The sequence below is a fragment of the Lissotriton helveticus genome, chromosome 3_1 (assembly GCF_964261635.1).
Source record: "Lissotriton helveticus chromosome 3_1, aLisHel1.1, whole genome shotgun sequence".
NCBI lineage: Eukaryota > Metazoa > Chordata > Amphibia > Caudata > Salamandridae > Lissotriton > Lissotriton helveticus.
The window spans coordinates 328,978,302-329,002,024 of record NC_136061.1 but is presented as its reverse complement, the minus strand read 5'-3'; the positions used below and the strand labels follow the sequence as shown (position 1 = coordinate 329,002,024).

Below are 23,723 nucleotides of genomic sequence, written 5' to 3'. Positions count from 1 at the left end.
CACTCACCCTCACCCTCACTCACCCTCACCCTCACTCACCCTCAACCCCTCACCCTCACTCACCCTCACCCTCACTCACCCTCACCCTCACTCACCCTCAACCCCTCACCCTCACTCACCCTCAACCCCTCACCCTCACTCACCCTCAACCCCTCACCCTCAACCCCTCACTCACCCTCACTCTCACTCACCCTCACTCACCCTCAACCCCTCACCCTAACTCACCCTCACCCTCACTCACCCTCACCCACCCTCAACCCCTCACCCTCACCCTCACTCACCCTCACCCTCACCCTCACTCACCCTCAACCCTCACCCTCACCCTCCACCCCTCACTCTCACTCACCCTCAACCCCTCACCCTCACTCACCCTCACTCACCCTCACCCTCACTCACCCTCACTCACCCTCACCCTCACTCACCCTCACCCTCACTCACCCTCACCCTCACTCACCCTCACCCTCACTCACCCTCACCCCATCACCCTCACTCACCCTCAACCCCTCACCCTCACCCTCACTCACCCTCAACCCCTCACCCTCACTCACCCTCAACCCCTCACCCTCACCCTCACTCACCCTCACCCTCACTCACCCTCACCCTCACTCACCCTCAACCCCTCACCCTCACTCACCCTCACCCTCACTCACCCTCAACCCCTCACCCTCACCCACCCTCACTCACCCTCAACCCCTCACCCTCACTCACCCTCAACCCCTCACCCTCACTCACCCTCAACCCCTCACCCTCAACCCCTCACCCTCACTCACCCTCACTCACCCTCACTCACCCTCACCCTCACTCACCCTCACTCACCCTCACTCACCCTCACCCTCACTCACCCTCACCCTCACTCACCCTCACCCTCACTCACCCTCACCCACCCTCACCCTCACCCTCACTCACCCTCAACCCCTCACCCTCACTCACCCTCAACCCCTCACCCACCCTCACCCACCCTCACCCTCACTCACCCTCAACCCCTCACCCTCACTCACCCTCAACCCCTCACCCTCAATCACCCTCAACCCCTCACCCTCAACCCCTCACTCACCCTCACTCTCACTCACCCTCAACCCCTCACCCTCACTCACCCTCACCCTCACTCACCCTCAACCCCTCACCCTCACTCACCCTCACTCACCCTCAACCCCTCACCCTCACTCACCCTCAACCCCTCACCCTCACTCACCCTCACCCTCACTCACCCTCAACCCCTCACCCTCAACCCCTCACCCTCAAGCCCTCACCCTCACTCACCCTCAACCCCTCACCCTCACTCACCCTCAACCCCTCACCCTCACTCACCCTCACTCACCCTCAACCCCTCACCCTCACTCACCCTCAACCCCTCACCCTCACTCACCCTCACTCACCCTCAACCCCTCACCCTCACTCACCCTCACCCTCACTCACCCTCACCCTCACTCACCCTCACCCTCACTCACCCTCACCCTCACTCACCCTCACTCACCCTCACCCTCACTCACCCTCACCCTCACTCACCCTCAACCCCTCACCCTCACTCACCCTCAACCCCTCACCCTCACTCACCCTCACCCTCACTCACCCTCAACCCCTCACCCTCACCCACCCTCACTCACCCTCAACCCCTCACCCTCACTCACCCTCAACCCCTCACCCTCACTCACCCTCAACCCCTCACCCTCAACCCCTCACCCTCACTCACCCTCACTCACCCTCACTCACCCTCACCCTCACTCACCCTCACTCACCCTCACTCACCCTCACCCTCACTCACCCTCACCCTCACTCACCCTCACCCTCACTCACCCTCACCCACCCTCACCCTCACCCTCACTCACCCTCAACCCCTCACCCTCACTCACCCTCAACCCCTCACCCACCCTCACCCACCCTCACCCTCACTCACCCTCAACCCCTCACCCTCACTCACCCTCAACCCCTCACCCTCAATCACCCTCAACCCCTCACCCTCAACCCCTCACTCACCCTCACTCTCACTCACCCTCAACCCCTCACCCTCACTCACCCTCACCCTCACTCACCCTCAACCCCTCACCCTCACTCACCCTCACTCACCCTCAACCCCTCACCCTCACTCACCCTCAACCCCTCACCCTCACTCACCCTCACCCTCACTCACCCTCAACCCCTCACCCTCAACCCCTCACCCTCAAGCCCTCACCCTCACTCACCCTCAACCCCTCACCCTCACTCACCCTCAACCCCTCACCCTCACTCACCCTCACTCACCCTCAACCCCTCACCCTCACTCACCCTCAACCCCTCACCCTCACTCACCCTCACTCACCCTCAACCCCTCACCCTCACTCACCCTCACCCTCACTCACCCTCACCCTCACTCACCCTCACCCTCACTCACCCTCACCCTCACTCACCCTCACTCACCCTCACCCTCACTCACCCTCACCCTCACTCACCCTCAACCCCTCACCCTCACTCACCCTCACTCACCCTCACTCACCCTCAACCCCTCACCCTCACTCACCCTCAACCCCTCACCCTCACCCTCACTCACCCTCAACCCCTCACCCTCAACCCCTCACTCACCCTCACTCTCACTCACCCTCACTCACCCTCAACCCCTCACCCTCACCCTCACTCACCCTCACTCACCCTCACCCTCACTCACCCTCAACCCCTCACCCTCACCCTCACTCACCCTCAACCCCTCACCCTCACTCACCCTCAACCCCTCACCCTCACCCTCCCTCACCCTCACCCTCCCTCACCCTCACTCACCCTCACCCTCACTCACCCTCAACCCCTCACCCTCACTCACCCTCACCCACCCTCACCCTCACTCGCCCTCAACCCCTCACCCTCACTCACCCTCAACCCCTCACCCTCACTCACCCTCAACCCCTCACCCTCAACCCCTCACTCACCCTCACTCTCACTCACCCTCACTCACCCTCAACCCCTCACCCTCAACCCCTCACCCTCACTCACCCTCAACCCCTCACCCTCACTCACCCTCAACCCCTCACCCTCACTCACCCTCAACCCCTCACCCTCACTCACCCTCAACCCCTCACCCTCACTCACCCTCACCCTCACTCACCCTCACCCTCACTCACCCTCACCCTCACTCACCCTCACTCACCCTCACCCTCACTCACCCTCACCCTCACTCACCCTCACCCTCACTCACCCTCACTCACCCTCACCCTCACTCACCCTCACCCTCACTCACCCTCAACCCCTCACCCTCACTCACCCTCACTCACCCTCACCCTCACTCACCCTCAACCCCTCACCCTCACTCACCCTCAACCCCTCACCCTCACCCTCACTCACCCTCAACCCCTCACCCTCAACCCCTCACTCACCCTCACTCTCACTCACCCTCACTCACCCTCAACCCCTCACCCTCACCCTCACTCACCCTCACTCACCCTCACCCTCACTCACCCTCAACCCCTCACCCTCACCCTCACTCACCCTCAACCCCTCACCCTCACTCACCCTCAACCCCTCACCCTCCCTCACCCTCACCCTCACCCTCCCTCACCCTCACTCACCCTCACCCTCACTCACCCTCACTCACCCTCAACCCCTCACCCTCACTCACCCTCACCCACCCTCACCCTCACTCGCCCTCAACCCCTCACCCTCACTCACCCTCAACCCCTCACCCTCACTCACCCTCAACCCCTCACCCTCAACCCCTCACTCACCCTCACTCTCACTCACCCTCACTCACCCTCAACCCCTCACCCTCACCCTCACTCACCCTCACCCTCACTCACCCTCACCCTCACTCACCCTCACTCACCCTCAACCACTCACCCTCACTCACCCTCACTCACCCTCAACCCCTCACCCTCACTCACCCTCACCCTCACTCACCCTCAACCCCTCACCCTCAACCCCTCACCCTCACCCTCACTCACCCTCACCCTCACCCTCACTCACCCTCAACCCCTCACCCTCAACCCCTCACCCTCACTCACCCTCACCCTCACTCACCCTCACCCTCACTCACCCTCACCCTCACTCACCCTCACTCACCCTCAACCCCTCACCCTCACTCACCCTCACCCTCACCCTCACTCACCCTCACCCTCACTCACCCTCAACCCCTCACTCACCCTCACTCACCCTCACCCACCCTCACCCACCCTCACCCTCACTCACCCTCACCCTCACTCACCCTCACTCACCCTCACCCTCACCCTCACTCACCCTCACCCTCACTCACCCTCAACCCCTCACCCTCACCCTCACTCACCCTCACTCACCCTCAACCCCTCACCCTCACTCACCCTCAACCCCTCACCCTCAACCCCTCACTCACCCTCACTCTCACTCACCCTCACTCACCCTCAACCCCTCACCCTCACTCACCCTCACCCTCACCCTCACTCACCCTCACCCTCACTCACCCTCACCCTCACTCACCCTCAACCCCTCACCCTCACTCACCCTCACCCTCACTCACCCTCAACCCCTCACCCTCACCCTCACTCACCCTCACCCTCACTCACCCTCAACCCCTCACCCTCACTCACCCTCACCCACCCTCACCCTCACTCACCCTCAACCCCTCACCCTCACCCTCACTCACCCTCACTCACCCTCAACCCCTCACCCTCACCCTCACTCACCCTCAACCCCTCACCCTCAACCCCTCACTCACCCTCACTCTCACTCACCCTCACTCACCCTCAACCCCTCACCCTCACTCACCCTCACCCTCACCCTCACCCTCACTCACCCTCACCCTCACTCACCCTCACCCTCACTCACCCTCAACCCCTCACCCTCACTCACCCTCACCCTCACTCACCCTCAACCCCTCACCCTCACCCTCACTCACGCTCACCCTCACTCACCCTCAACCCCTCACCCTCACTCACCCTCACCCTCACTCACCCTCAACCCCTCACCCTCACTCACCCTCAACCCCTCACCCTCACCCTCACTCACCCTCACCCTCACTCACCCTCAACCCCTCACCCTCAACCCCTCACCCTCACTCACCCTCACCCTCACTCACCCTCAACCCCTCACCCTCACTCACCCTCAACCCCTCACCCTCACCCTCACTCACCCTCACAACACATATTGTGTTACAATAGGTGTCACATTTGCGAAAGATAAAACTATTGGCATTGTAAATAACAAAGCTATTAATTTCGCTATTTTCAAAACAAGCACATAAATAAAAAATGTGTCCTTTACAATACCAATAGCTCAAACTTTCCTAATGCGAGACCTATTGCATTGCTGTGCTTCTCTCCCCTGCTGCACTCTCCTGCTCTCTAGAGATGTGGCCTAACGACCAGAGCTGCCATCTAAGTGACGTAAATACAAAACATGTTGCATTCCAAATGCTATAGGTGTCACATTCGCGAAAGTTATAACTATTGGCATTGTAAATGACAAAGCCATCAATTTAGCAATTTTAAAAACCAACAAATAAATAAAATATGTCATTTACAAGACCAATAACTCCAACTTTTCTAATGCGAGACCTATTGCATTTCCAATGCTTGTTCTAAACTGGTGTGGTGTTTTCACTGTGTTACTATGTGTGTTATGTACAAATGTTTTACACATTACCTCTGAGATAAGGCTGACTGCTCGTGCCAAGCTACCAAGGGAGTGATCAGGGGTTATCTGGGTGTGTAACTACCTTATCTTGACTAGAAGGAAGGGGCCTTACTTGGACAAGGTGCAAGCCACAGCCCACTAGGGTCACCCATTTTGTACAGTTAAAAATAATGATTACTTGATTATTATTAGTAAACTGTGGGCCAGATCTGCAACGTGCAAAATAGCAACTCGCAATTGCGAGTCTTTTGCGACTTGCAATTTGCAAGGCGCTATTTTGCATGTACAACATTGTGTTTAACACTGTTTGCGATTCCCAATGGGGTCGCAAATTGCGAGGCTCGTGAATATTAAAGAGCCTCTCGCAATTTGCAAACCCATTGGGAATGAAAGGCCCTCCCAGGGATGGTGGCCTGCTGGGCTCAGGAGACCACCATGTCTGGGATTGCTTTTAAATAAAGCAGCTTTAAAAAATTTAAAAATGAAACGTTTTTCATTTCATTTTTTAAGGGAAGGCAGTGGTCCCTGGGACCACTGCCTGCCCTTAAAAAATATTTTTGGAGCCAGTCCCCTGGGGGCCCCTTCCCATTTGCGACTTCTCTTGAAGAGGGCAGTGTTTTGCGACCGCAATTGCGGTTGCAAAACATTAATACATGGCTCTGCTGTCGATATTGAGAAGGGAACGCCCTTTCCTAATTGCGAGTCCCAATACACTATTTTGTGAGTTGCTAATTATTTGCGACTCGCAAAACAGTGTGAGTACGTGGCCCAGACTAAAATTGCATGCGCAAAAGGGGCTACAAAGCCGTTTGTGCATGCAATTTTACGTCGTACATCTGGCCCTGTATCTCATATGTGATTGAATATACTAGAATCCGTCCATCATCCCCTTTTGTATACTAGAATCTAATACATGATTACTGACAAAAATTAGTCCATGGCAGAAAAGCATTTTAATATTTCTTAAATTAAACACTTTCAGCTAGATTCATCATGATCCAGTTTTGCGAGTCCTTAATAGCGATTCATAAGGAATCACTATTAAGGACTTGCAAAACGGGATTCATGTAGGAATTGCAAAAAATATTGCGATTCCTACATCTTCCTTATTTGCGATTAGCAAATTGCTAATCGCAAATAAGGAATAACTCCCTATTCATGTCCATAGGAAGGAATGGGGAGTTATTCCTTATTTGCGATTAGCAATTTTCTAATCGCAAATAAGGATGCGATTTCAAGGGTGCCAGGGGTGTCCAAAGGACACCCTGTAGCACCCCTGAAAAGCAAATGTAGCCAGATGATGCGCACACACATGTCCAAAGGACATGTGTGTGTGTAACATACCACTCAGAAAAATGCACTAAAGTGCATTTTTCTGAGTTTTCGCTATTTACCACGAAGTCTGACTCCGTGGTAAATAGCGGCCAGAAATAGCGAATTCAAATAGAGATTCCTTAAATGCAATTCCTCGCAAATATGCAATTTCGCAATTAGCGATTTTTGTATCAGAATCTGGCCCTTTGCGAGCCGTTTTCGGCTTGATGAATCAAACTGTTAGGGCCTATTTCATTTGAAGATATACTAAGGTTCTCTACTGGAAGATACGTACCTTCATTAAATAGCTTGACAAAATCAAGGGCATGTTTGATAATATTTCTCATTTTGTCTAAAATATCCGCTCGAATAACTCCATTGGGCTGGGGACCAACTTCCACACCTGCAGTATTAAAAAAAAGACAGTTTTAGAAAGTAGGGTCAAAATGTATTTCATGACTTAAAAGATTTGTGTTGTCCTGTTCCAAACCAAAACTGTGTAAAGGCAGTAACAAAAGTTGGGGTCAAGCTCATGAAGGTATATAAAGCATTACATAAACTCTAGTCATGACACAAAAAAATACTGTGTGCATTTATTTAGCAATATAGGGGACGATTTAGAGTTTGGCGGAGAGGGTACTCTGTTCCAATGGTGACGAGTACACTCTCTACCAAACTAAAGGTCCGCCTGCCTTTTTAGAGACAGGTGGGGCTTCATTATATGAACGGAGGATTTTACTCTGTTTCTGCCACTGACATAAACCTCCAGTGGTCCAACATCATAAGGGCCGTCAGAGGTTCGCCATGTGTCCACCCACCCGATTTAGAGTCGGCAAAAACATGGCCTGTTTTCAGGTTAAATATGGCAATGACGGGCAGTAAAACCTAAAAAATTATCCCTTTCGTCATGAGAGAAATTTTCGGAAAATGTAAAAAACGTGTATGTTAGCCATACGGCTCCATTGTGTTGATGGAGCTGCCTGTGAAACTTACACTGCTTTACCAGGAAATGCGATGACAGGGGTTCCTGCCATTGAAAGAGAAGCCAGGTGGCCTGGCGGGCATCTTAGAATTTGACACACAGGGAATCCATCTGAAAGACGGAAACTCTAAATCAGGCTGATACCTATTACTAAGCAACTCCTACATTTCAAATATACAGCATGTTTTCAGTTCATAACAAACCATCTTTGAAATACACATTCCATGGAAATGTGTTAGAGAGTGATGCTTAAAGGATTCGTTTGTTATTTTCGTGGGGGACTAAATATAAGACATTATTCTTGCACCTATTGGGAGCCTTATCATTCAGTGAACTTTATAGTCCAGAGTTTTAGCCTATGAAAGAATATTAACCTAATTGATCACATGCTGGTATGTTATGTTAACAGTTGTTATTTGCTTTTCACTCATTATACACCCTTGACATCCTCTGGGACTGGTAGCTGAGGGGCAAGGTGTGCAATTAACAGCGTTTAACACCCTCAGGACAGGGTCTTAACGGTTAACACATTGAGCAGAGAACAGTATCACTTACATTCTCATTTACTTAGTGCATTCTGCAGTTAAAACTCTTAGGGCCAGATGCATCAAAGGGTTTTGCCCATTCTGTGTCTATGGGAAAATGTGTTCATGCATATGGCCTATAATGCTCATACTGAAATGTGTTCTTACCAAGAGGATGCTTGGCTACGGATCGGGTTGTTGCATATTTCAACTTTGGATGATCAATTAACAACACTGGGCATGACGCTGGGGCTAAGGCTTTCTGGAAAAAAATATGTTAAAATGTCAGTACTTTATGAATATTCCCTTTGACTTTAATCTAATGCATTCACACATCTCAGATATGCACTGTGACATTGCAAAGTCGCGATATTCCTAATAGCACACTAACTACAAAATATACTTACCAATGACAATAATTAAACACAATAACTTATAATTTTGTATAGCCCTTATTTCCACAATACATAATTTATGTGTGCATATATTTTTATATTGTGCACTCAGCCACATGTGCAGTCGAGCACTGCACAATTTACCATACCAAAACATTTCAAGGCAGTGTAGTATTGCAACTTGATTTCGGAGTACAGACAAATTACCAGGCAGTATAATATTGCAACTTGATTTCTGAGTATAACGTATTACCAGGCAGTACAGTATTTCATCATGATTTCTGCGTACAATCTCATTTGTAGCTCAGTGGCATCACTATGAGCTAAAGAGTTTTCCTCTGTGTCTCTGGAGAAAGTATATGCAAGGGACTGAATTCTTAAAGTGACATAAACGGGGTAACACAAATGAACACTTTTGTTTCACGATACCAGGGAGCATATAAAAGCTTATGAAGCTTTGTAAGAGACAATAATAGAGAAATGGTGCTCTTACCGCCCACATCAATTGTGCTCATACTATAAAATGTTGATGGGTGAAAGAGTAAGCCATCTGTGAGTGAGTCTATCCTATTAATTTCAAGTTGTACAAAGTTTCTGCAGAGTAGGCATTAAGACACTATGGTTCTGACTTAGAGTTTGGTGGACAGGTTACTTGGTCACAAATGTGACAGAAATCCCATCCACTGTGATACAAGTGCCATAGGATATAATGGACATTTCATTTGGTGGACGCAATAGCCACGCATATGGGATGATGGAACTGCCAAACTCTCACAACTGCCCAGGCCACTTAAAGTTTTGCTGGGTGCACCCATAATCATTCTCCTACATCTTGTGAGTTGCAGCCTACCTGCGCCCCAGTTTGCAGTGAGCAGAGTCCAGGAAGTGGTAAGGAGGCAGACTAGTGCTGTCTCTTTCCTAAAAAAATTAAAAAAATATGTTCCCTACTTGTGATTCCATCTATTTTTTTTTTTCTTTTTACATTTCTTTAACTGTCTTTGCCTGTGGCTGTTACAGTTTAAAATTGTAGTTTTAACCTGCCAGGGGGTTGCATAATTTATCCCATGTTTTTGTGTTTAAACTTGTGGTTTTCCCTGCCCGTGACTGCTTCCATTTAGCCTTTTGAATTGTGGGATTTGCAGTCCAAACTCTGTAGTTTTTCCCTCTCATTCCGCGTGACTATCAGTTTGCCCCTCCAAATGTTTCCTTTGCTCTGTGCTAAGCCCTGTATGTTAAGCAGTGCACCCCCAGCAACCATTTATGTTAACAAGTCAGTGAAACTAGCCCCCTTCCCCCTGAGACAGCAGTAATCTGCTATAAGCGGTTTAAACTGTCTTTAATAGGGACTGTGCACTTTGATGTTTTGCCAGGAGAGGGAGTAAAGTTTTATACAAATAGTGTTGTTAGAGGACAAGTCTGTTAGAGCCTTACCTGCAGAAGTCCAAAGTGTGGTTTGGGCCGGTCTGTCTCCTAGGAGATTTCTGAATAGAGGAGCAGCTTCCAACTCCCTGGCCAGCAAACCTTGTCTGAGGTAGCTGGGACCTTATATAGTCTGATATTGTTTGGTGAATATACAAATTTCGTTGTAAAAGCATGCGTGGTAAAAGCATATAAAATGTAATGCCATGCGTTGTAATGGTAGATGCGTTGTCAAGTTATGCGGGGTGATGGTATGCAGGATAAAAGATTCCTGGTAATGGTTGTTAATGTTGTTTGGTAAATGTGTACACTGATTGGTGGTTGTATCTGATGTTTCTTTTTTTTAAATTCTTTTTATTAACAAAAGAGACCAACAATACATACACAAACATCGACCAGAGTACATTGGGTGACCATTGTTACACATATTCAGATGTGTACTTCCAAGTAAAGGCAATCAATTAAAAAGAAAGAGAACGTAACTAGGTGTCCTCCTGCTCCTCACTATCGGGATCTAATTCCGGAGGTGCACAGATGTCGCCTCGATAGGTATTCCAGGGTCCCCAGATCTTGACCCATTTGCGGCGATGCCCCCTGGACACATACACAGACTTCTCACGAAACATACACCAGTCGAGGTCCTCCATCCAGGGCCCGATCCGGGGCGCCCGAGAAGCACTCCAAAGCCGTGCAATATTACGCTTGGCAACCGCACAAGCGAGAGCCACCCAGACCTTACCATGGCTCGGCAGGTCCGTAGGCTCCCACACATTCAACAAACATCTTCTCGCTTCCATCTCGACCCTCACTCCCCACACTTCACTTATTTTTGAATGGATCTTGGTCCAGAAATCACAAACCCTCTCACACTCCCACAAAATATGCAGGAACATCCCAGGCAGGCCACACCCCCTTCGACAATCGGCAGACTCAGCCAAACCCATCCTCTGCAGTCCCGGACCAGTGATATAAGAACTGTGCAGAATCCTTAGCTGGACCAAACGTAGCCTCATGGGGACTGCCACTTCCCTGGGGGACGCCACCGCCTCCCTCCAATCCTCCTCATCAAGCACAAATCCATCAGCCACCCATTGTTCGCGTAATTGCACCAAGGGGTCCTCAGTGTGGTTGATAAGCTCGCTATACGTTAATGAGATCGTTTTAGTGGGGACCAGGCCGTCCAGCAAACGATCCTCCAATGGGGAGGCCACCGGTGGAGTCTCACCCCCAGGGATCACGGCCCTCAGGGCATGACTAATCTGTAGGTATCGAAATCGTTCCGTCTCATTCAGCTGATACTTGGCCTGCAGTTCCTCAAACGTCAACATCCTGCCCTTACCCCACACATCACGCACCTGAGTTATACCAATCAAGTCCCACCGGTCAAACCCTTTCGTTTTCCAAAGCATCCCCAATTTCTCAGCTCCACAATGGAGTAGCCAGTGTCAGGCGCCCGGCCCATTGAAGGTCCCTGTTGGCCTCGTGCCACACTTTAGTGGAGGTCATGGCGGGCCCCACCAACAGGGAATAGCCACGCCTCGCATATAGCACACGAGTGTACTCGCCCCCCCGGCACCTGACCGTGATCCATCGCATACCCCGGATCAACTGGTGAGCCATAGATAGCATGATTGATAGGGGCCAACTGGGAGGCCCAATAATACTTACGAATATTAGGCAGACCGATGCCCCCGTCATACCAAGGCAGCATCAATTTCGATAATGCAATACGCGGCCTCCCCTCCCACAGGAGGTTACGCTGCAGAGACTCAATCTCGTTAAAATACGACGGGGGCACGGGGTCAAAGGAATTCTGTAGAGCGTAAAGAAAGCATGGGAGAGCCATCATTTTAAAAAGGACAGATCTGCCCAACAGAGAGAGCGGTAGCGTCTTTCATCTCTCAACATCAGCGCGAAGTCTGGCCAAGGGGGGCAACATGTTCAGCCGAAAGCGCACCTTGGGATCCTTCGAGATATGAATCCCCAAGTAGCGAAAACCAACCGGTTCTATTTTGACGGAGCAGTTCCCAGGCACCCTAGGGGGATCTCCACTTAAAACGGAAAGAACCGATTTCGCCCAGTTGATCGCGAAGCCTGAGTACCTCCCGAAGATAGCAAGACCATCCATAAAGACAATAAGGGAGCAACGAGGGGAGGTCAAGTACAACAGGATATCATCAGCATAAAGCGAGCTCTTGTCCTCCCACTCCGAAGTCCAACGCAGCCCCCTGATCGATCGTTCCCACCGCACCCAGGCCGCGAGCGGCTCCAGGGCCAAGGCAAACAAAAGAGGCGAGAGGGGGCAGCCCTGACGAGTTCACCGACAGAGAGAAAAATCGCGAGACCTATGGTTGTTCACGACGACGCGAGATAGGGGGGCAGAGTACAAAAAACGCACCCAATCGATGAACACTGGGCTAAACCCCAACTTTGTCAAAACCGCAAAAAGATAGGGCCACTCCACCCGATCGAAGGCCATAGTTGCGTCAAGAGATAATAACACAGCCGGCTCGTGAATGCGGGATGCACCCGCCACCACACCATGGAGTCAGCGAAGATTCAGTGCGATGTTACGCTGCGGCATAAAGCCGGACTGATCCGGATGGATCAAAGTCGATATGACCTTCACGAGTCGGGTGGCTAACAATTTGGCCAAAACCTTAGGTTCCACGTTCAACAAAGAAATCAGGCGATACGAAGAACACTCCAGGCGGGGCTTACCCACCTTGTAAATGACCACGATATTGGCGACACGCTGATCATAGGGCAACACCCCACGGTCGCGGCTTTCGATGTACATGTCCTTCAGATACGGGCCCAACCGGTTGGCATGAGGCTTAAACGATTCAATGGGGAGACCATTAGGGCCCGAGGCCCTACCAGAATGGACCCCCCTGATGGCCATCGCTACCTCATCATTCGGAGTCCAATAATTCCCTATGATCGTCCGACAGGGCAGGCATCGGTATGTCCCGTACCATTTCGGCGTTATCCGCCTCAGTAAAAGTTCCCGCCGAGGTATACACCTCCTCATAGTATGTAGCAAATTCATCAACAATCAACTGGGGGTCCGACGTGGCCCCCGAGCCCGCAATATTCAGCTCCGGCACCAAGCGAGACCCCCAGTCACCCTTCTCCAGCCAAGCAATCAACTTTCCTGCCTTGTACCCGTGCTCATAAATCCTATTCTGCATGTTGGCGTGTTGTGCCTTAGCACTGTCACGTGTCAGGGTCCTATATTCATCCCGGAGGAGCCCGAGGCGATGACTCGCTCCGGGGTCCCCCCCGGAAGAAACAGCAGTTTCCAAGGCCAAGAGCTCCACCTCAACCCTATCCAACTCCGCCCTCTTCTTCTTCTTCTGCACAGATACGAGGGAGAGGACCTCCCCTCTCACAACTGTCTTATACGCCTCCCAAAGGGAGCATCTCGAGGCAACCGACTCCTCATTCTCACGGAAATAGCCGTCCGTAATCCGCACCAACTCTTTTTTAACCACAGGGTCATTCAGACGTCACGCATTTATGGGGGCTATCCTGCCCATATCATCCTGCCCCACACACAGCCGAAGCAAGATCGGCGAGTGGTGGGAGACCCCCCGCGCCAAGTGAGCTACGTCCCGAACGATGGCCGCCTGCGCCGCTGGCAACAACACATGATCAATCCGCGAAAGGGAGCGATGCGCCGCCGAGGCATGGGTGTACTCAGTGGCGCACGGGTGTCTGAGATGCCAACAGTCAACCAGTGCCGACGCAGCAATAAAGTCAGGCAACCACCTCCGAGAGGGCAACAACACACGGGAGGGGAGCCTATCCAGCTCCCCGTCCATGACTGCATTAAAGTCCCCGCCCAGCACACTGGTGCCGACGGGCAAAGTTAAAAGCATCCGACCTAAATCACGAAACGTGTCAACCTGCAGTGCCAGGGGGATATAGATAGATACAAGTGCTACAATCCTGCCTTCCCATAGACCCGATATGGCAACATAACGGCCGCGATTATCAGACCAGGTCGAACGGATCGCAAGGGGGAAGGAGTTCCTAACCTAGATGCCCACACCCCTAGAGCCAGATGTGAAGCCAGCATGGGCAACAAGTTTGTAACCGCCCCTGGGCAGAGCCATACAGCGCCTCCCCATGAGATGCGTCTCCTGCAACAATACAATGTCTGGCATTTGTCGCCTAATGAGCTGACTCACCATGGTTCGCTTTATCTTATCACCCAATTCATTCACGTTCCAGCTGAGGATGGAGAACCCCAGTCCCTATCTAACTGAAGCCATTCATCATCTCAGAGCACAGGAGATCCACGAGCACCCACATCAATCTCTGGTCAAACAAAACAAACCAAACAGAACACAAAAATCCCCAACAGCCAGACCCACCACCCCCCACCCTGCACCCCTGAATGCAGCAAATGCACATCCCCCACTCGCAGTGTGCCTGTCGCCCCCAACTAACTACAGGTATCTAAAAGTAGAAAAACGGAGGAGGACCTTACAACAGGTCGCCCACCCCCACCATCCCAGACCAACCACTGTTCCCCCCATTCGGTAAAAGCACAAAAAGAAAAAGAGTCTTGAACAAAATTGGACCAGAAGGGGGAAAAATAACGGGGATAACCCCCACCAGACCCTTATGCGCCAACACTACAGTCTGAAACAGGTCACTGTTCCTCGTTATCCGATCGGGCCCGATCCTCCTGCTCCAACCCCACAATTCGATCCAGCCAGTCGGCAGCCATTTCAGGATTGTCAAAAAAACAAGTCTTTTCGTCTTGTTCAATCCTCAAACGAGCCGGATACATAATAGAGTACTTAATGTCACGGTCCCTCAGTCGCCGTTTGATTGACAGAAACCCTTGCCGTTGTCTCTGGACCAACTGCGTAAAATCCGGAAAAAAGAACAGCAAAGCGTTTATGTAGGCCAACGGGCTCGTGGACCGTGCTGTTTGCAGGGTACCCGTCCTGGTCGCGAAAATTCAGTACCCGGGCAATGATGGGACGCGGAGGCACCTCGACCTCCGGGGATCCTATGTGCCCTCTCCACGGTAAAGAAATTGCTGAGGCCCTTAGGCTTGAGATGTTGCAGGATAAGGTCCTCAACAAAGAGGTCCTGAGTCGCCCCCTCGGAACGCTCCGGAACCCCCAGGATACGGACGTTGTTGCGGCGGGCCCGACCCTCGTACTCATCGAGCTTCCCATCGAATTTGATGCGGGACTACTGGTAAGGCTAGGGCCTCTATTGGACGTAGGGATCAGGGTTTTTGAAATTGATTGGGCGCTTGGACTAGGGCTAAAATTGGCTATAGGGTCCCCGTCTCCTATTGCTTATAGATTTTAGGGCTAGTGTTCTGATTGGATGCTAGGGCTAGGGTTCCCATTGGCTGAAGGGGTTACCTGACTACCATAAACAGCCAAGGCTTAGGGCGTCTCAGCCCGAGCATCAAGGCTAAGGGTGGAGAGGACAAGGGTTTCAGCCTGTTTGATACTGGTCGGGACCAGTGCCAGAAATGCTGCACATTTTCCCATTCTTTAATACCCACCCTATGTATGTGTCCCTCTGTATATAAGCGTTTATATTCACTATAAATATGTACCTCTTTTTGTGTATTGCTTTGTATAAACATGTAGAATAATTATGCTGTTATAAAAACAACAAAAACAAAACAAAATCATCGTTGGTCTACATGTACTTGCTTCTATGGTGCCTCTATGTACCTCCATGTACTTGGATCTGTGTGCCTGTTACTTTTCTCCTGAAAAAGCATTTCCAATGCACTACCCTATTTCTCACCCTGTACCTCTATCAATATCTTTAATCTGAATATACTTACCTCCTTTATGCATCTATATACTTTCAATGTACTTATGGATCTATATATTTAGCATTTTCTTCTAATTTAGCATTTCTAATGCACTACCCTATTTCTCAGCCTGTACTTCTCTCAATATATCTTCTAGCCCAACTTTCTGACTCATCTCAAACTTCTTTCCACTACTCTTTCCAATTCACTACCCTATCTCTCACACTATACATCTATCATTAAATCCTCTACACCCACTCCCTCATTTTTCCCAAACCCAATACCACTACTATGCTCCTCAAAATAACCCTTTCTTGACTCTCTCTCCTACTCTACCCTCCTTGCATCATCTGACACCTCTTTTACTATACCGATCCCCCAAAAGAAACCTTTCTAAACTCCTCCCTCTGACTCTTCCGCCTCCAAAAACCCTTTTTACTCATCCAAAAGCCTCTTCCTACTACTATGACCTAAAATAAGAAATCCTTCACTCTTCTATCCTTCCACTATCATTTCCAATTAAAAAATAACAGACTAACATGTTCACTTCTCTAATTCACCACTAATCCTTTATGGGTTTCAGAGTAGCGTGCTACTCCCCAACAAAGCGTTTCTACACCTCATCAGGGTTACAAGCGCTATATAAATGCAAACTTTTTTCCCTTTTTTACCCCTCCCCAACCCTTCTCAATCCAAATAACTGACTAATATATCCATCACTTAAAGTACTTCGTATTTCAATATACTAGTTTTCAACACCAATCCTTTATGGGCTTCAGAGTAGCCTGCTACTTTCCAGAAAAGCGCTTCAACACTCTATCAGGGGTAACAGGTGCTATATGAATGCAAACCTTTCTTTCCCTTCTATCCTTCCGCTATCCTTCTCACTCCAAATAACTGACTAATATCCACCACTCAAATTCATTTCATATTTCACCTTACTAATTCACCACTAATCCTTTATGGGTTACCGGAGTAGCGTGCCACTCGCCAAAAAAAGCGCTTCAACACCCCATCAGGGGTAAGAAGCGCTATATAAATACAAACCTTTTTTCCTCTTCTATCCTTCTGTTATCTTTCTGAATCCAAATAACCGACTAACATATCCACCACTTAAAATTTACTTGCATGTTTCACTATACTAATTCAACACTAATCCTCTGTCGGTCCCGGAGTAGCGTGCTACTTGCCGAAAAAGCGAGTTGACGCCTCATCAGGGGTAACAAGCGCTATTATAATACAATACAATACATCAGGCCCTAAGTTACTATCATGCTCTGATCAACTATGCCATTGATTCTGACAATTAATTTGAGTATCTAAAAAAGAATATTAATTTACTATGACTGTAACTACAGGAAAGGAGCAGATAAATGAAAGTAAGTTATTAATTTACATCATTTCTATTACAATGAGCAGAGTGAGAGAGCCACCAGAAGTTCTCCATTTAAAATTGTTCTTAAGCTGTATTGTGAAAATATCCAGAGACATTTTAAAGAGCCAAAATTCTGTAGGAAAGAGTCCAATGTACTCTAGGATCAATGAATGTACTGCCTCTTATATGTACTAGATGGTGGTAAGCCTTTGAGCATGCTGAAATAGAGAACTCAAGACAAAGTACCAATGCTAACATCATTTGGAATCAGCCAAATGTGGGTACCAGCAGCCATCTTAATGAACAGAACAGCAGCGATTATCCTAATTGTGTCAGGGCATAGAGTGCTACCATTGGAACACATTACAAGCACCACATTAGGACTGGTGCACATTTAGTTTGTGCTGTGCTATGCGGGGAAGACACCTTCAAGGATCCTCTGGACTTTGGTCCTTTTTCTACATCTCCCTTGATCTACAGCACCAACTCTCTAATTGCATAAATTCTAACATTTTCTTTGTGTGAGTTCTGCCCTGGCTTGGAGCACGTTTAATACGTCAAAGGCAGAACTCCTACAAAAAATCAATGGGATTATTCAATATTTCTTTTTATTCTGAAAGAAAACATTAAGGCCAGTTAAGTCGTTGATTTGATGCTTTCATGGTATGAACAGTTGGGAGTCAAGCCTCAAGCTGGAGCAAATAATATTGTTTGACAAAACAAGTGAAAGTGTTTTGACATACCAAATAATGATGTTGTATTAAACAATTTATGCTGTTTGACAAACAAGTGATGGTGTTTTACAAATCAATTTTTGACAGAACAGTGATGAATTTTCAAACCAAGTAATGGAACTTGACAAAACAAGTAATTGTATTAGACAAAAAGGTGTTTAAGAAATGGTAACTTTTACAATAAGTGATCATGTTTGAGACAACAAGTGATGGGACTTGAGAAAAAAATTAAAGTGTTGAATAAAACAGGCATTTATTTGATAAAAGGAGAGATCGTGTTTGACAAAAGAAATGACAACTTATAACAAAAGAAAGGAAAGTGTTTGGTAGTAGCTAATACAAGTGATATAGGATTTGCTTTATGGTTGTATCATTAAACAGTAGGTGAGGCATGGATTTAATTATGGGAACTCGAATTATTTCTGTCACTGGAAACAATGAAAAATGAGTCCCCGTGTTGGAATTGGGTTCAGGCAGTCGCGGCTTCTGTTGGGGCAAAGTGGCAGCCAGGAGCTGGATGAGGACTAAAACAAAAAACATTTTTTTTTTAAAGTACCTGAATCCCGCTGCATGCGTGCTCTTCTGGCTCCACTCCAGGTAGGCACAGGCTCCCGGCCTGCCCTGCGGCCAATCCTGACGCTGCTCTTACAGCATAAGAGCAGCAGCAGGATTGGCCTGAGAGCCCTCAATTTGTGCGCCCAGGGGAAATGGAAGGCTGTGCCTCCTGTCTCCAACCCGGCAACGCAGCCAAACTGTCATGCACACTGCGGCCCCCGGGGGAAAGCAGGTCGGCAGACCAGTCTTTTCCCCGGGGTGTTCGCGCGATAGTTAGGACACGGCAGGAAGTAGTTAGGGGGTTAGGTCAGGGGTGGGAGGGGTTAGGAGGTTATTTAAGGGGACAGGAGGAGGAAGGACTTCCTCTTCCTGTCCCCGGTGCCTCAGGGAAAGAAGCTAGTTTTAGTTCGCAGCTGAAGGTGGTGTGTGATTTAGGGGTCTTTTGGTGCCCCAGAGCGACTTTAGAGGCGGGTTTGCTGTGTTTAGTTAGGTGGGCTATCAATTTAGGCGATTTTTGCAGGGTTTGGTCCTCGGTGTCCCGGTACGGCGCGCGGCGGTGCGGAATTCCACGCATCTCGCGGACGGGTCGGGGTTGCCAAACCTCACGCATCTCGCGGACTGACTGGATTTGAGATTGCCGAACCTCACGCATCTCGCGGAAGGTGGGAAAACACTTTTAGAGGTATGGCAGCACCTGATGCAGAGGCAGTGAGGGCTGCACTACTGGTTCTTGGCCGGGCGGGGAGGACGGACCTCCTGCAACCCGGGGTCCTGGACCAGGCATGGGTGGGGATGACCCGCACGCCCCGGTCGGCGTCAGCAGGGGTGGCTGCAGTTGTCGCAGCCTGTATGGATGAGCCCGCTGGGGCTCGGGAGGGCGCGCCTAAGAAGGCTAGGGGCAAGAGACAGCAGGAGGCGCCCAAGAAAGGGGGGAGGCGGCTGAGCCTCCCGGCTAAGATCGAGTCCAAGGAGGCGGTTTCCGGTGAGGATGGCGGGGCGGCCGGGACTCTGCTGGCACTGAGTGCCGGGGGGTCGGGGAGTGTGGGACAACTGGTGGGGTACGACGAGAGCAGTGAGGGCAGTGTGGGGGAGGACCTGGGTGAGTGGGAGGTGGCGGTTGGTGAGGATTTTGCGCTCACCCTGTCAGGGGGGGAGTCTGGGGGGCAGGAGGAGTTCACCGTCCTGGAGCAACCGGTTGACCTTTCGGGGGGCCGGAAAGGGGTTGTCAAACAGCAGGGTTCCAAGGGCAAAGGCCCGCTGAAGGCGTAGCAGCAGACTGGGGTAGGGGGTGCTGCGGCACCCATGCCTGGGGGGGGGGGCCTGGGGGTGCCTGGGCGGTCGTCCATTTATGACAGGTGGGAGTACATGACCGAAGAGGAGAGGGCCCGCGACCAGCGTCGCGTCATTTCCGAGTATGAGAGGGAGTGGCAGCGTTTGAAGGAGGCCAAGGAGACGAAGGCGGGTGGGGCGCTCAAGGGCGATGGGGTCCTGGCGCCTGCGCGTGGCAGGGGGGCAACTGGAGGTAGAGGCAGGGGGGCCCCTGGGTCGCGCGGGCAGTGGGTCTGGGTGGAAGGTTCAGGGACTGCCTTGACGGATCAGAGACCTGTTGGCACCGGGGCCTCCCCGAGCGCATACGGCTCGGGGGGGGGGGACAAGCCAGCGGGGTCAGCTGGCAAAGGCCGGGGTGGGCCGGCGGGGCGCAAAACAGCCTCCAAACGCCGGGACGAAGAAGCAGGGGCGTCCGCGGCGGCCTGCCCTCCATCGAGGGAGCGGGCACCAACGATGCTGGAATGCGAGTTTATGCCTGGAGTGAAAGGGAAGGGTGCCAAGAGAGTGGTTACGGAAGTGGTGCCGCTGGATGTTCAGGATGAGTGGTTGGATTATGAGGATGAGGAGGATGAGTTGGAAGAGGGTGAGTTGCGTGAGTCGGAGTGTGTGGACAGGGCTAAGGTGGCATCCGCCACGGTCGGTGTTTCCCATGAGGCACGAGATGGCGCCAGTCGGGCCACCAAGGGGACCATGAAGCCGGCGGACGCACGGCGACGGGAGATGGACGCTCCTGCAACCTTGTCAGGTGAGGGCTCTTGGTGGGACGCATGGACTGAAGGGGGGAAAGGAGGGAGGAAGAAGCCCTGCCGGTCGGTGGGGGTGGGGGATGGGTCTGTACGGACGGGGGCCCATGTTGGGGCGGAGCCGGTGGCGGCTGCGGGGGGGAAGCAGGTCACGACGGCCAGTGCGCAAACCGACAAGGTGGAGGAGTTGGGGGGTAAAGATGATGGAGTGGGGAAGCTCCCCAAGAAGTTGCCTTATATGGGTTTGGCCGTGCCCCTGGGTTCGCATCTGTCCGAAAAAACGAGAGGGAAGATTTGGAGGCACGAATATGTGGATGTGTTTAAACTGCTACATAGAGAGATTCAGCCGAAGGAAGGGTCTAAGGAGGAGGAATGGGAGTTGACCAGGCGGCTGAGGGTGCCGGTTACGATGGAGAATTGGACGTCGGCTTTCTTGATTTACGCGAGTATATATTGTGAAAAGCATGGTGATCGGGCGATTGCTCTGTTCAAGTATATGGACGTGATTAGGAAGGCGCAGCTGCATTTCGGGGGTTTTGCTTGGCTGAGCTACAATGAGGAGTTTAGGGCCAGGATCAGCGTCAATCCGGACAAGCCATGGGGGGAGGTGGACCAAGAGCTTTGGATTCAATGGATGTCTTCGACGCAGGCGGCGGCTTCCACTCATACGGCTAGCGGTCTTCCGGTGACTTATCGGTCTTTTCAGTCGCGCCCCGCCCAGTCGGGGGCGGGTAGCCAAGGAGGTGCAGGTGGTTTGGGAAACCAGGCGGTGTGGTCCGGGGCTGCGGGACAACAGTACAAGCCAGTGTCTTCGGGAGTCTGTTGGGGTTTCAATAAGGGTTTCTGCAACCGCCCCTCTTGTAAGTTCAAGCATGAGTGTTCGACATGCGGCATGCAGTCACACAGTGCCTCACGTTGGCTTCGCCGTCAGAGCAGTGGAAACTTGCCAAGGGTAGGGGTCAGCCTGGGCCGAAGGGCCCATACTCCGGTTAGGTTGGAGGCCATGTGTCCATGGCTCTCACGGTACCCTGATAAGGAAGCGGCGTTGCGATTATACTGGGGTTTCATGGAAGGTTTTCGGATTGGTTATCAGGGGCCGAGGGAGAGACGTTGGGCTGAGAACTTGCGGTCCGCCAAGGAGTTGCCAGAGGTAGTGGCGCGTAAATTGGAGAAGGAGGTTTCGGAGGGCAGGATTGCGGGTCCTTTTGCAGACTGGCCGATGTCGGATGTCATTGTTTCACCTCTTGGGGTGGTGCCCAAGAAAGAACTGGGAGAGTTTCGATTGATTCATGACTTGTCGTGGCCAGAAGGAGGGTCGGTGAATGATTTCATTGCTGAGGAGGACTCAAAAGTCCTGTATGCGTCGGTGGATGATGCCATAGGCTTGGTGAGGTCCTGCGGGAAGGGGGCGGAGTTGGCCAAATGTGACATCAAGTCGGCCTTTCGCCTCCTCCCCATTCATCCCGCGGATTTTTCGCTGTTGGGCATGCAGTTCGACGGGTCCATCTTCGTGGACATGGTTCTACCAATGGGTTGTGCGATTTCCTGCGCGCTTTTCGAGACTTTCAGTTCCTTTTTGCAGTGGGCCTTTGTGGACCGCAGTGGACACCGGCTGGTGTCTCACTATTTGGATGACTTTCTGTTTGTGGGCGCGGGTCACTCTGGCGCTTGCGGCGAGGCTTTGCGGCAGTTTCAGTGGTTGGCACAGGAATTTGGGGTGCCGTTGGCACCGGAGAAGACCGAAGGGCCTAGTTGTTGCCTGACTTTTCTCGGGATTGAGTTGGATTCGGTGGCTTGGCAGGCGCGGCTACCGGTACGGAAGGTGGCGGAGATGCAGGAAGCTTTGAGAAGTGCGATTGAGGTTCGGAAGCTGGAGTTGAGGTCCGTGCAGCGCCTGTTGGGGTTGTTGACCTTTGCGTGCAGGGTTATGAGGGCCGGAAGAACGTTTTGCAGGCGGCTCGGCATGGCCATGTCGGGGGCGGCCCTCCCGCATCACAGGCTCAGGATCACGCTGGGGGTCCGGTCGGACTTGCGAGTGTGGCTGGTTTTCCTGGAGGATTTCAATGGTGTGTCCTTGGATTTTGCGCGGGACCGGATGGTGTGGCAGATTCAGCTCTACTCTGACGCGGCGGGTGCTGCCGGTTTCGGAATTTTCTGGGACGGCCGCTGGTGTGCAGAGCAGTGGCCGGCTCATTGGCTGCGGCAGGGCAGGAGCATTGCGTTTTTGGAGTTTTTCCCCTTGTTGGTTGCTTTGCTGGTGTGGGGCCCGGAGTTCAGGAACAGGTCGGTGTTGTTTCATGTGGACAATATGACTGTAGTGGACTTGGTGAACAACCAAAAGGCGAGGGACCTGTGGGTGCTGCGCTTGCTGCGAAGTTTCATGCTGCTGTGTCTGCGTTACAATGTGCTGTTCCGCGCGCAACATGTGCCAGGCGTGAGTAACGAAATTGCGGATGCGTTATCTCGTTCTCAGTGGCAGCGCTTCAGGGAGCTGGCGCCGGGAGCGGAAGCTTGCAAGACCAAGGTGCCGGAGGGTATCTGGGCCTGGGGGGAGTGAGAGTGGTTGGGTTGGTTGAAAGGTCAATAGCGGGGTCCACTAGGCGGGTGTACAGGTTGGCGTGGGCTGAGTTTGGGTCCTTGGTGGGGGGAGAGATGGGAGTGGGACGATTGTCCAAGGAAGAGTGTGAGCGTGGGGTGGTGCGCTTTGTGTTGGATTGCATGGATAAAGGGCTGTCGCAAACGACGATTGCTGGCAAGTTGGCGGGAGTATCTTTCTACAGCATGGTATATTTGGGTTTTGATCCGGCTAGGGCGGATCTGCTGAGCCGAATGTTAAAAGGTTGGGGTCGGGTGAGGGCGGAAATGGGTGCGGGGGAACTGCCGTGGGAGGCGGTCACGTTTGATTTGTTGGTGCAGGTTTTAAGGGAGTTGCATTTCTGTTGTTATGACGGGGAAGAGGTGGCGCTCTTTCGCTTATGCATGATT

The 23,723-nt window shown here is 51.6% G+C and overlaps 1 protein-coding gene across 1 annotated transcript in view; it reads right to left on the bottom strand.

Annotated features, from left to right (window-relative positions):
* ASPA (aspartoacylase) overlaps window positions 1-23,723 on the bottom strand; it is a 232,071-nt gene that overhangs the window by 103,665 nt on the left and 104,683 nt on the right. The window contains exons 3-4 of the mRNA XM_078679939.1: window positions 8,554-8,647; window positions 7,175-7,282 (exon numbers count right to left, since the gene is read on the bottom strand). Of these exons, the coding sequence (XP_078536065.1) occupies window positions 7,175-7,282; window positions 8,554-8,647 (202 nt within the window). The remainder of the gene's footprint in view (window positions 1-7,174; window positions 7,283-8,553; window positions 8,648-23,723) is intronic.